General features: G+C 39.1%; 1 protein-coding gene across 3 annotated transcripts in view; it reads right to left on the reverse strand.

Moving 5' to 3' along the window:
* Window positions 1-13,895, reverse strand: part of LOC112943438 (bifunctional heparan sulfate N-deacetylase/N-sulfotransferase 4) — a 93,848-nt gene that overhangs the window by 73,784 nt on the left and 6,169 nt on the right. For 2 of the 3 annotated variants that reach the window (XR_003248571.1, XM_026034590.1), the window contains exons 2-3: window positions 7,575-7,694; window positions 4,159-5,403 (exon numbers count right to left, since the gene is read on the reverse strand). Coding sequence is in view for 2 of the 3 variants with exons in the window: in XM_026034590.1 (XP_025890375.1) it covers window positions 4,159-5,139 (981 nt within the window). In the remaining variant the exon portion in view is untranslated. The remainder of the gene's footprint in view (window positions 1-4,158; window positions 5,404-7,574; window positions 7,695-13,895) is intronic. The other variant, XM_026034591.1, reaches the window with a different exon arrangement.

Genomic DNA, 13,895 nt, shown 5'->3' on the forward strand with positions numbered 1-13,895 from the left:
GGACAGGAGCCACCGTGGCCAACGCAGGCACTAAGGAAGCTCTAGAAAAGAAAAGCACAGCTTTCAGAGCAACGAGTTTTGTGACACGAGGCAGYGACCTCTCCTTGATTATTGGTTTCAACTGGGGAAGTCAGGCCCGGGAGGAGAGTGGGTGACTTGTGAGAGAACCCACCTGAAGGAAGCCTATAGAGAGGGCCCTGCTGTGCACTGTAGGGCYTGGCAGCAGAGGAGAAGAAGCTGGGAAAAGTTGAGGCTGCTTGAGCATTTTCTTATTAACTTTTTTTCCCTCCACCATTTTTTTTTGTGTGTTTTGAGTTAATAGTGAAGGCAGGAGACAAAGTTGTCGTGAAAGCTGCTGAGGAAGTCGTGGTCACCTCATGAGATTCTTCCTGGGTGAGTAAATACCCTTCTACATGCTCCTGCTGCAAGGGCAGCAGCAAAAAAGAATATTTCAGCAAGCTCCTGTTACATTTTTGAGTGATGTTGATTGGCAGCATCTCAGTTTGAGCATGCTTTGAAAAAYCTCTTAAAGACAAAAGATCGGTATCCTTTTTATGCAATAATCTGAGACAGGGGACAACCGGATGCATGTCCCTAGCTACTTTCCCTGGATCACTGATGCCAGTGGTCTTGGGCCTGCTGTGTGGCCAGAACTAATGTAATTTGCAAGCATGGGAATTCAGYAATTCTGCAAACTAACTGATGAACTCTTGAGTCTTTTGCCTTCTAAAATCAAGCGGTGAGATAAAGTGCTGGGAGGAGGGAAAGGAAGAAATTCATCTGCAGGAGCTCGCTGGGCTCAAGATAGATCTCCGTAAAGCCAGGGAAAATAGCTTTCTGTGGCTCAGCCGAGTTCCTGTTTAATTACTTAGCCAGGTATGACCTTGCACAACTACTGTAATACAAGGGACTGAGAGATCTTTTGTTGTAAACACAGACCATAATAACTCTCTTCTTTAATTTCTATTTCTCTAGTTGATGGCACCCTTTATAAAATTATATATATCCTTGGAGGACTTAATTGAGAAAAGGGTTGGTGAGGGGATAAAAACATGTAAGTTGCAGGAAGTAATTACACAGGAGCACCGATACTCGCTTTCTTATTACGTGAAAATGTTATCAGAAAACTCATTTTTGTGGTACGTTCTTCTAACTTGCAGTTATAGTGCTCGTGGTCACTGAGGGAAAATCCCCTACTGGTTTGGCAAAATTATATTATTTAGTTAGACTTTTAACGTAGTTTTGGAAATGGATAGCTGCTCATCTGCAGCTTTCTGTGTGCACCTGGAATTTGCCGTGCTTGGTGGTAGCTGTGCTCAGCACCTTTAAAGGCCTTCACAGAGACATTCACAGACTTATGAAAAGTGAATCTACAGTGGGTATAACAACAAATATTATGAATTGAAGAAGTGGATAATTGCAGTGTGGCACAAGGCAAACTTTTTTTTTTTTTTTTTTTACAATCTCTTTTTGTGGAAAGCATTGGAAACTATGAATGACAAATAGCATCCCTTTTATGATGGGGATGCTGATTCTTTTTTTGTTTGTTTGTAAATATACAGTTCAGGAAGCAAGATGAAATGAGTTTTAAAATGTGTGCTGTTGTAAATGAGGATTTTGTTTTTAAGTGTTAGATACGAACACAGTAAGCACTTCAGGAAAGAAGGTAAATGATCCAAACTCTGGATGATTCTTGTAAAACAGCTTACAGAGTCTCTTTTGCTGCTGGAGCTGTTCACACTTGTGCCCTTATAATACACGTGTGGGGTAAGTGCCCCTAGATCTCAGCGTGCCTGAAGTGGACTCTCTCCCGCTATGAAAACACAGAGCCCTCCGAAGGGATTTGCAATGCATGCCAATACTTGGACTTCTCTTAAGAAAGCTTTAGCTTCTTAAATATTGTCTCTGTGTGATATTTAGCCGCTCACCTGGGGTGGCTGCTCTGCCTTTAGGCAAAGCTAGCCCCACTCGTTCTTAATTGCCTCCTTCCCCAAGGGATTAGAGAGACTGTTCTCTAACTCACTGTAATTATCCTTTACTGTAAACTAACTGAAGTACACTCTGATTTGGTTGTTATATTCATTAACAAGCATCCTGGTTTTGAATATTAATGTATCCTAGGAATATCCAGACGATAAGAAGGGCTGATTTGCATAGCAAGTACTTCTAAAACACCCTGAGAAACAAATCCATATCTGGAAATGGGTTTGAAATAAAAAGTACTTTTTCTTTTCTTTTTTTCTTTAAATGAAAACCGTTAAGAAATGAATAGCCCTGGATAGAAATGTAGCAAAATGGCTTTGCACGTGAATGTCATCTATGCAAGGGAGACTAACTTTTTTCCCCCTACTGGAATACACAGAATGGAAGTTCCCTGATGGGAATGTCATGTCCCATCCTTTGTCTGTGGCAGGTTTCCCCTGTGTTCGATGTTTGCTGCAGTTTCTCACTTAAGGTCCACAGCCAAGTCTTACTTTTACAGACACTATTTATAGTGGATATACAAAGTGGGCTATTCCTTTAGGATCTGAGAAACGTGGGAAGAATTTTGGCATCCCTTCAAACCTTTTTGTTTTATGGATTATGTTTGAATAGATTCACCACCGATTCTTTAGAAAAGTGAAGCAGTGCAGATGTTTTCTGTTTTATTAAGGTCTTCAGTGGTATGTTAGGCTCATTTCTTTGAGACAGGTGAATGTGTGCTGCATACAGAACAGATGCTGAATGACTTTAATAGCTGGGTTTTGTCATCCAGCTCCTACCTAAGTTTCTCAACCTGCAGTTTCCTGATGCATCTCCTCTATCTCCTGCATCCTCCTCCATCTGCCAAGCCTACTGTACGGGTTTGTCTAGTCATGTTTATTGCTGAATCATAAAGGAAATGACTGGGGCTCTTCTGCCTGGGAAATTATTCCAGTCATAGGTATGATCTGAATGTGGACTGCCTTATCCTAGGAATAGGAACCCTTTAACCAATGTAGAATAATAGACTTCACTCCTTAGTGGAAGAAACTAAATCATAAAAAGATACTATCAAAAACGTGCATACAAAAAGCTATTGCTGAAAAACCTTTGTAATAGCTTTTTCAGTTGCTTTGCCCGTATAGACAAACTCCTTGTATAATTAAGAACCGAGAGCACTTAATCATTGAGCTTGTGCATGCTCGGATCTCAAGGCACCAGGAGTAGCTAATGCAGGCACTAAAAGCGCCTTAGTGCTAGAGTACAGCTTGATGAGCATTCATACGCCTCGCTTGGCTAATAGAATTACCTGGAATTCTCTGATCTGCAAAATGGTTTCAATAATGTATGAGACTACTGGTTGGGGGTATTTCAATACTTTTTAGTGATCCTGACTGATGGGCAAATATAGAAGTCGTAGAAATAAGAATTAAGGACTATTAAGAATTAAAAAAATAGAAAACTAGGTTTAGAAATAGAGATTGCTTATTGCTCTTGAAAACACTGAGGTATTTACAAGAAAAGAAAATTCAGAGTAATTGCTAGAGAATGTAATGTTGCATGCTTAGGAACTTTCAATTAATCTCTGAATATGATAATTTTCACACATGTGGAAAATTGCAAGGAAATAACTGTCAGGCTGTTGAGTTCTACCTCTTTATCATTTTAAGCCTCTACATCTAAGGGCACTTTTAAGAATTAATTTCAACAAATATGCTGGAGTCTCGGAACAATGGAGTTGATGGGGGGAAAAAAAGTCTAAAAGAGCCCCCAAACATTAGTCTGTGAACACTCTACAGAGTTACCTGTTGTAATTGGCTGAAAAATAAGGCTGTGCATTCATCACATCAAAAGTCAAATAGATTTTTTTTTTTTTACTTTTTTTAAAACTTATAAACATATTGGAAAAAAATAACTTACTTGGGGAGGAGGCAGTCAGTACATTCATTACATGCCTTACTGTGTAAGATCACCCCTGTGTATTTGTGTACACACCCATGTTAAATGCTTCAGTGTATGTATGCACAACAGCTTTCTAAAGGAACTTCAGATTAACATTTCTGTATCTTGCAGTTAAATCAGCATCTTTGCAGCATTTACTAGGAAATGAGAGCCAGCAGGTCTCTGCACTTTGTCTCTCTATGACCACTTTGTACATGCTTGTATTTGCAATGACATCCCCAATTCTTGCCCTACCTTCACATCGTTGACATTCATCCTTGTTCCCTCCTTCCCAACGAAGATGTCGTCTATGTCCACAAGGATGTACCTATCCAAGGACAGTGTGAGCTTTTTTCCAGACAGGAAGGAGATGGCATCAATAAAGATCAGCTTGTGCAACCAGAAGGTCAAGTTGTTTCCAAAAAGGACTCTCTGAATCCCATCGTGAAGGCCCAGGTCCTGAATGACTGTTGCATATAGAGCAGCCTTTGGCAATACTGCTGGCAATGGTCTGGAAGTTTGCAGTTCTGCTAAAAGGATAGGTTGGTAGGTGGAATGGTTGAAGTGGAAAACTGTCCAGTCTTCATCAGGCAGGGGACCTTTCTCGACCCTTGGTGCTTTGGTAATGCGCAGTAGTGGAGACTGAGGATTTATAAAACAGTCTTTTAGGGCTATGTTATTGTAAAGATGTAACGGAAGTCCTTTTAATTTTGTCGTTGGTGAGCTGTTCTCATTGGCTTTATGAAAACCAATTATGCTAACACTGTATTCCACACAGTATTTTTCTAGAAGCTCTCTATTCCATGAGTCCATGGACACATATTTTAAAATATTCTCGTATATAACAATTGTATATTTTCCTTTCCCACCCTCTGTGAGAGGGGGAATATCCCCCTTGGAAGGCGCAATGACCATGTGGTAGGGAAAACGGCTGGACTCGAGGATAGCTATGATGTCTTGCCCCAGCTGKGAATACTGGCTTTCTACAAACAAAAGGACAGTGGGGTCAGTTTTAGATGGGTCAATTGGCTTAGCAGTTTTCAGCTCCACGRATCTGTATGGTAAAAGTTTAAGATCTTCACATTCGGCTTCTCCAGTGGTTTCCACAAGGGCCATTTGCTGCTTGTAGCCCGTGTACAGGTAGTAGGCAGAGATAGCAATGCTTGCCAGGCAGAACGTAGCCAGGAGGATTACGAGGGTTCTGAAACTACGGCGAAGTCTCACCGTAAGATTCATGTTTTGCCAGGCTCTCAACTGCTGTCGGACTTGCTGCTTTTTGGTGTCTCTCTTCCTAAAGTGCCATAGTAACTAKGAGACGCCAAGGTGCTGATTGCCCCACAGAGCTCTTCATGTGACCATTGCAGTGCATTTATGAAACTCTTGAGGAGGTTATAAAGTTGTGGGAGGTGGAAGCCAAAGGATCTGGAAAGCTAAATTGAAAGAGACTTTCTCAGAATGCAGCAGTTGCCAATAGCCAGTGAGGAGGACCCCTAGCATTATCTGCAGTAACAGGCAAGAAAAAGAGTAAATTAAAAATAAATTTGTAAAGAAAATAAAACACATGTTAATTAAGACAGTAACTAATGTTAGTAATCTGAGCTAAGGTGGAGTTTATGAATAGCTCRGGGAGCGCTCATTGTGGCTTGCTTGCTTGATATATTAAGCCATAAATTAAAAAAGGTCTTTCATGTTGTTTCAGTACAAAAACAGTTTTTGAGGACAATAATATTTTTCCTATTGCTGCCCCTTTGCACATTGCTATTGCAAACAGAAATGACTAAAAGTTGGAGGACATTGGAGTTGGAATTAGTACAAAACCTGGTTAAATATTGCAGAAAGCTTTATGTCAAACTCATATTTTTGTGGTAAATGTTCTGAAAGTGTTAATATTCTGTTTTAAACTGTGAATCTAATCAAGGTAAAGTGAAAGACACAGAAGGCCTTCTCTCAGGTTTCTATTTTGTTACTGATTTCATCAGCGTCTATATTCCATTTAAGTACCTTCTTGAATGATTAAAACAAGTGAGAATGTGAAATGAATGAGTATGGCATCAAAACTGCAGTGTACCTCTCATTAGCATGAGCTGGGGAATGCATGGATGTGAATGTTGCTGAACAGCAGAGGAATTTAGTGTGGCACCGGTGCCCACTGCACCTCTTGGTTAAATACAGTGACTTCAGCCTCTTCCCTCTATCATGATTTGTGCAGTTCCAGGTAGTGCTGCCTAAATCTKTGAGGAATTGTCATTACAAAGAACCATAGGAGTTGGAGGCAATTAAAACKAAACAAATAGCCCATGCCGCTCTATGGATTTAAGTGGGAATTAACATCTTCCTGAATTATTTATATTGTTTACCTCCTGGAACTATGTGTGATTGTAAACAATGGATGATTTTTGTACTGCTTAAAACAAGTACTCTTTCAAAGCCAAAATTGTTCCTCCGTTAACCCAGATTATGGTTTGCTGAATCATTTTTAAGCTCTGTAACTAAAACTGGGGCTGGGGGGCAATTCTGTGTAAGAAAGATGTTCAGGAAATCTATCTCTAGCTAGTATATCTTATAATTCTTGTATGCTTTGTAAGGACTCTCTTAACTGTTTCTTTTCAGCATTTAAAAGAATGCAAGTGAAAAGTTTCGTTTTTTTTTTTAAACACTTTAAACCCTGTCCTGCTCATAGCATCAGATAGTAGAAAGCTACACTGTTTTTGGGAGCTTAGCAAACAATGACCAACACGCCAAAGTAATTTGGAAGTAACAGGTCTACTTGCTCATGAGGTTTTCTTCCTTGCCTCGCTATTAGAGGGAGTCATTTCTGTGACTGTTGGTGACTTTGCTAGGACATGGCTTTTATCTGCAGTACCTTCTTGGGTCAGCACCTTGCTGTGAGATTCATACCCTTGTTTTGAAGGCTATGCTATTGGTGACCCTGCTGTGTGTGATGTGACAATTAGTGAAAGAAAGAGGAGTGAGATGGGTGTTTTACACGTGGACAGAAATACGGCACAAGAAGATACTACTAAATGTGGCAGATCGTTATGCATGGTAGGAGAAATATACAAGAAATACAGCTGCCATTATGAAAATAAATCATCCCGATAATTGCAAGGGTATTTTTTTCCCCCTTTTAATGCTTCCCTTGTTCTGTGGTTCGCTGTGCCTGTCAGGAGCTCACTGCTTATTAAAACTCCAATTAAGATTTTATAAAAAGATAAAATTGGATCAAGTGAAGCACYCTCTATAAGGCCATGCTTTAGTTTCACTGAATGACAAGGGCTTATTGGATGGCAAGAATGTCTTGCAGGGACGGGGAGGAGGGAGAGGATGGCCTTGCTGCATGTACCTTCTGCCCACAAAACAACAAACTGCAATAAGTCTCACTTGTGTCAGCCTAAGAGATGCAGAAAAATTGAAATAATAATTATCTCCCTCATCTTGGGCTTTGCAGCCTCTACTTTTTTTTTCAGCACTAGAGGGCAATATGTTCTTGCTTTTGTCAGGCATCACCTATTACAGCCCTGTCAATTCAAGGAGCAAAGAGCCCTGTGGGCAGTGGGGGCTGCAGGGGCTCTGAGGCTGCGCCACGTGCAAAACACCTTAAGACTCTTACACCAAAACATGATATCTGCTCTAAAAAAATCTGTTTTTTTCTTAGCACACAGAATACTTACTGAATTTCTCCATCCACTTCTGCAACAGAAGGGAATAGCAGGCAAGCAGATCTAAAACTGCATATTTTTCCTTCACAGTGTGGTCCTGCTGGATCTCCCGGGCTTTATGAGCTTTATGAGCTGTCAAAATAAGACACTTGATGAGCTAGGTCTTCACTGTCACTATTGCATGTCTTACTGAAATATCTGAAATCTGCCTTTATGACAGAGCAAACAATATTGAAAAGCAAAACATGTGGTCCTTTTCCCAAATAATCTATGATCTAAAGATAGGTAAAATCTCTTCTAGTTAAAAGGTAATTTAATGTAAATTAGTATATATTTTGTAAATAGTTTCTAAAAGGTGTGTTGTGTGTTAATATTTCTATGTCCAGACAATRGTAAACTGATAAATTTGCGTGTGTAAACCTGGACTTGGAGAAACTAAAAGGAGAATCAAATTCTTTTTAGTTCGAGTCATTTTTGAAATGCTCTGTTGAACTGATAATCTTGTTCAGTAAGAAACAGTACAAGGTAATTAAAGTTTATGAAAATAAATCAGCTATATTAGCCATTAGTGGGACATTTTCCAAGGCATAATTGGAAGTTAACTGCCATTTGTGCCTTTTAAAGCTCTCCCTCTTAAAGTTCATCAGCTTTATATTCACCTAATATATTCAATATTCAAATTTCTTCAGCCTGCTTCTGTGCTATATTACCTCATGAAGCTTGAAAAATAGGCTATATTTAATACTTGACATTAGTAATGTAACTTTATTTTAGAAACTGATGTTTAAGATCCGTCATCCTMTGGTTGCTGGTCAGAATTTATTGAATCTTCATGGTTAGGCCCAAAGTTGAGACTATCTGATCAAAGGATCAATATTACATATTCTGGACAGAGTTTCTATCTGTGTTTAGGTGACTTTCTAAACATGATGTATTTTCTGTGTCATAGCATTCTGTAATTTAACTGCAGCAGATAGTCAAGAAAGGCTTTTAATGACCACATCCATTAACAGGGTATCAGGAAGTAAAACTGATTCCTTCAGTGCAGTGCCTGAACCTTCTCCAAGTGCTGAGCGTTTGACCAACTAGCCTAACTAGTACACCCACAGAGGCACTGCACAAYGCAGGTACAAAGGCTGCTATTAATTGCTTATAAGGGAATTCTGAAATAATGAGGTGATTGCCTTTGCATGCAAAGCAYACTCTTATTAAAGAGCTACTCCACATGATCAGGAAGAGTAGGAGATACATAATATGTAAGCACCCTGCCTTGGGTTTTGCCTCCCAGAGCAAATATTAGGTGCTTTGGCTGCCAACCTGAGCAAGGCAATTCTCTCTCCTGTGGAGATAGAAGCTTTTTTTCCTTTCCTTATCTCTTTTTGTAGGTAGAATAAGAATGTCTGATCTAGTTTAGCTTTTGAAAAACATAAATCTTTGTTAAGCAAACAGTTGTTTCTATCCATCCTCCTGATTAAGCAAATGCGTTTTACTTCACGTTTGCAATGCTGAGTAGAGGAGCAGTGCACTTGTTGATTCCCTGTACCACGATAACCTCTGATTGCCTGTCTGTAGCAGAGCGCATCGCTGCACACAGCGCTCTACGGGTAATTCATCTGGAACCCGGCCAGAAGTTCCCTTCATCATATTCCAGTATAAATCAGAAGTTGAACATCTCTATTTCCTATCTCAAAAAAAAAAAAAAAAAAAAAAAAAAAAAAAAAGAAGGAAAGTAAAAGCTTTCTTCCTTTCCTTCCTTTCTAAGCTTTTGTAACTCTTGCCATTTACTATCAACCCAATACGTTATTCCTTACGTATGGCTATTCCACAAAGAATCTTAACAGACTGATTTGAGTGAAAAATGACGCCTGTTGACTCRCATCAGAAGTTCAGGGTTACTGCTCACCGTGGATAGACTGTTCTGTAGACAGGAGAGAAAAAGCTACTAGAGACTTCCATTTGAGCCCTTGAACCTTGGGTGCCTACAGAAAGCAATGTGCTTGAGGTTTAGCAATGTTACAAAACATTTTGCATTTATAAACACAGCTTTGCTTGCTAAGAGTCGAAATATCCACTGCTCATAGCTTATCATACATCACACAAAACGCATACTGTTCTGGATTTGTTCTAATTTTCCATGACAATTTGAATGGTGAGGCTTCCATTTCTTTTGTTGGTTTTCCATTCATACTTAATCTCTAAGTTAAACACTTATTTTTCGGTATTTCTTTTCCTTGTATCAGAGGAGTCTATAGTACACATGCTTTTGTATGATTCTGGATAGCTAAATGATGCTAAAGGTTCAAGTCAATCATCATAGATTATAAGACAGAGCTAAAATGCCTGAACTTGTGCCTTCAGTGAAACCTGAGTAACATGCATGAAAGGATACTTGGCAACAAATTACTTGACCTTTTTGACCTTAAAGTTTTTTTGGCTTTAAGTTTTCCCTGGTAATTTTAGAAGTTGGACCTTTGAAGAAAAAGTACTTTCTGGTGGAAGGGTAGCTGGAAGCATTTTTGGAGATTGCACGCACACACTTCCACATGTGGGAAATGTGGGGGCTTTATACCACATTTATATCACAGGTGGGAAATGTGGGGGCTTTATACCACATTTAGGAAGTATTTTGAACTTCATTAGATCTTGACAAATGTGGTCATTTTTGATGCATCAGTCCATAACTGCCAGATGTTTTTGTCTCTCTCCAGAACCATCAACCTTGTTCTTTTTTTAATCATAATTGATATTTTTCAAGGGTGACTTAAAACCACAACATTAATATACGTTATTTCCAGTGCTTTACTTTTGACTAATCATGGAGAACTATGATTAGACAATACAACTTAATAAAATAATCTCTACTATTTCCTTCTTTGTAATTTCCAAAGATGTCCAGATAGCCACCACTGACTTGTCACAAGTCTGTTTCTTGAACATGTTAGTGCAGCTCTAATGGCAGAGAAGCAGACATATTTCATCCATCTGAAGTTGATGAATTGCCAAATGTATATTTTACATATTGATGCTTTTTAGATAAATAATTATCTCTGCTATACAAAGATATGCTTTTTGGATCAGTGGGAGACTTTAAAAATGTGATCATCCACTGTACCTTCTGTACATCATGGAAATATTGCCTCCTTCAATTCTCCAGCCACCTTATACCCTTTTACATCTTTTGCAACTTCTAAATATTTATTCCAAAATTTATTCCAAAATTCCAAATTAGACCTCAATTCTGCTTGCCTAATGTTTAACCTCAACTCTTCCCTATTCTCACCTCTCAAATTCCAACTCTTGGTCATTTAGACCACCCATAAATATACATAAATATTCCACATTCCATATTCCATATGTGATGTTTTCCTCTATCAATAATTATGATGTTCTTTAACTGTGTACTGTTTTAGAACCTATGTATTTGCAATATTTCTGCGGGAAAAAAAAAAGCTTGTTCCTGGCTTTCTTTGAATGTCAGCTATGGAAACACCTAGATATCAGAGTAATTTATGTACCTATTCTGTTGAGAATGTCATTGAAGGGAGTTAAGACTGTATTTGGACTTGTAACTCTTTCCTGTCTCCTGATGGAATCTCTCTGAAAAACATTGCGAAAGGTAGTTCTAATTGACCATGTGTTTTTCTCAATCCTGTAGAAGGCAGGACTATCACAAGGTAATATTTTGATGTCATCAAGCAAAGTGTCTTAGCTTTGTGGTCAGAATTACATAAATTATATATAATCTCTAATGCCTTTTGCAATGAATGCATCCCTTTTGCTTGAGAAATGGTAATCATATGCATCCCTTCCCATCAGTAGCTCACCAAAACATCAGCAAAGATCAGTACCATTATTCCTAGGTACAGGCATGACTTGAGGTCATTCTGTGGATGAGAGGCTGAGCTTGGAGCAATGGTTGCTTGCTTTCACATAATGCCTTGCACTTGACAGTTGCCTTTACAGCCCTTATGACTCCATTTTAATTAAAAAACCCATCATACTACCAAGGAGAAAATGAAGGCTTTGAGATGTAAGCAGTAGAATTTCACCTCTTCAGCCATGAGGAGAGCTAAAATGTCATGGGAGAAAGCTGTGGGAGATTCCCAGGCTTCTCTAGTCTGGGAAATAYCCTAATCAAGCTAATTCTTTGTTTTCTAAGATGGGGTTGATAGGTGACAGATGTACTTAACAGAATACTATTGCCCTAGGTGTTTTTGGAATGAAGCTGGTGAATAAAAACAGGTGTTACGTGTTTCCCAAAAGTAGCCCACAAAACTTTATTTTGGATCTGATGCAACAAATCTAGTGATCCAGCTTGGTTAATAGCTCTTCATCGCTCTTCAATTCATAGTTTTACGCTTCAGTGAAAGCCAATTTGAATTCATTTAACTTTTCAAGTAAAACTTCTGAGAGATGTGGTATCAAGTGTTTTATTACAGTCCAGCTTTAGCTATTCTGTTACTCTTATCTACTTGCCTATGAAAGGTGATTAGCAATCCATTTTCTRTAGGATGGTTTACTTGAGAATTATATTTGTGCAAAATAATGGCTTCCTCACTACAGCTCCTTAAAGTCAGTCAGTGCAACAATCAACTATTAGATTTAGTCTGATTTTATATATATGAAACTAAAATATTATAAATATTATTTACAGTCCTTTTAGCATCTAAATAACTGCAAATCGTCTATATAGGCAATTTTAAAACTTGCCAGGGATTAYAGGTTTGCTGGGTATTTGCTATTAGAATGTTACTTTTTTGGACAATTCTTATGTAGCGATGGATTAAAAAGCTTCCTTTCAGTGAAGGAGGTCCTTTGCCTATAAGGCAGTCAAAGGCTCTGGACTGGTTTATTACAGGCTAAACTACTTGGTCTTTGTTTTTATTTTATTCAATATTTAATGTTTTTCCACATTTTTTTTCCCCTCCCTGTTGCTTAATGGGACGTAGAAACACTTGTCTGTGCCAATTTAACAATGGCAATATAATTCACTGACTAATGTGTTTTGTGGTGTCTGTATCCTGTCACAGGGACTAGCTGTAAAGAAAGCTTGATGTGGTCACATCTGTGCCAGGAATTAAGAGGAGGCCAGTAACTTATTTCAGAAGGACTACTGCTGTCACAYAGTAATGATCTATTAGTACTGCGGAGGAAGTCTATTTAAACCAGGATAACAAAGACATTGTACATAAATCCTTGGAGTAACGCATTTACCACATCAAACTTAAACAGAGGTTTGTCTTAGTTTACTCAAGCCAGATTCCAGATGTACTGAGGTAGTTGTCMGGCTCTGGTTGCTTTGCTTTCGTTACAACTTCCATATATTTATTCTTAAGTAAATTCAAGGGGACCCCCCTCTCCCCGTCTCCCTCGTGCCGTGCTGGAGAGCCCTGCTGTAGTTGGAAGGAGCTGACGGAGCTGAGTGGTACATGCAGGGTGAGCTGTGGGAAAAGCCTGCCTTTCCTCCAACCTCTTCCGCTGGCTCGAGGTGCAGAGCCGAGCTCAGCACCCTGTGCGGAGCAGCAATACTAAGTGATGGCTTTCAAGCAGCAAAGAATGAAAACGAGGTGACCCTCAACATGTGTGGGGAATGTATCCATCCTGTGCGTATCCCCCTGCTCCTGTTTGTGCGTGTAATTTTTTGGGACTTGTGACTTGCATTGCTCTAAATCATTTATCACTGCATTGTTTACATGTCAGTTTGGGCGTCAGAAGTTAGRTTTATAATCTCTCCCCTGTCTTTTCCGTGTATATTTAAGTTTCTTAGGCTGGAGTCAGAGCACTTCACCAGGTTCCAGGCTGTCTGTTGGAAAACTTGGGTCTCACTAGCAGCCTTTTGAGACCAAGAGGATCAGTGTTTTGCGGGAACCATCGTGGCTGCGTGTATTTAGTTGTCTGAAAAACTGATCTAGAAGGAGGAACTTCGTGTRTTACAAATAGTAGAATACTCAACAGACAATACCTCACTTCAACATATTTACRTGTTTTGGACATTGCCAAATAGACAACGTAACACCAACAAAATTTTATGGAAGGGATGTGTGTGTGTATATATTATAAAATACATGGCTATTGTTTACATATAAAGAGGAAAAAACGTCTATCAGTTAGAAGATAAGATGGAGCTGAAGTTTTTGGTTACGTCTCTTTCTGTTGCTGATATGTTTCACTTTCCTGAGGCCGTTTATTTTTGTACTACTTTAGCTTTCCCATTCAGGATGTGGGAGGTGCACACCTCTCCGTCCTCACATGGGGAACTAGTTGTATAACTTTCTAACATAACTTCTATTTCAGGTGCATACAGATGTATTCAGATGTTTGCTTTCTACTTAT

The sequence above is a fragment of the Nothoprocta perdicaria genome, unplaced genomic scaffold (assembly GCF_003342845.1).
Source record: "Nothoprocta perdicaria isolate Ctin4 unplaced genomic scaffold, notPer1 scaffold_149, whole genome shotgun sequence".
Lineage (NCBI taxonomy): Eukaryota > Metazoa > Chordata > Aves > Tinamiformes > Tinamidae > Nothoprocta > Nothoprocta perdicaria.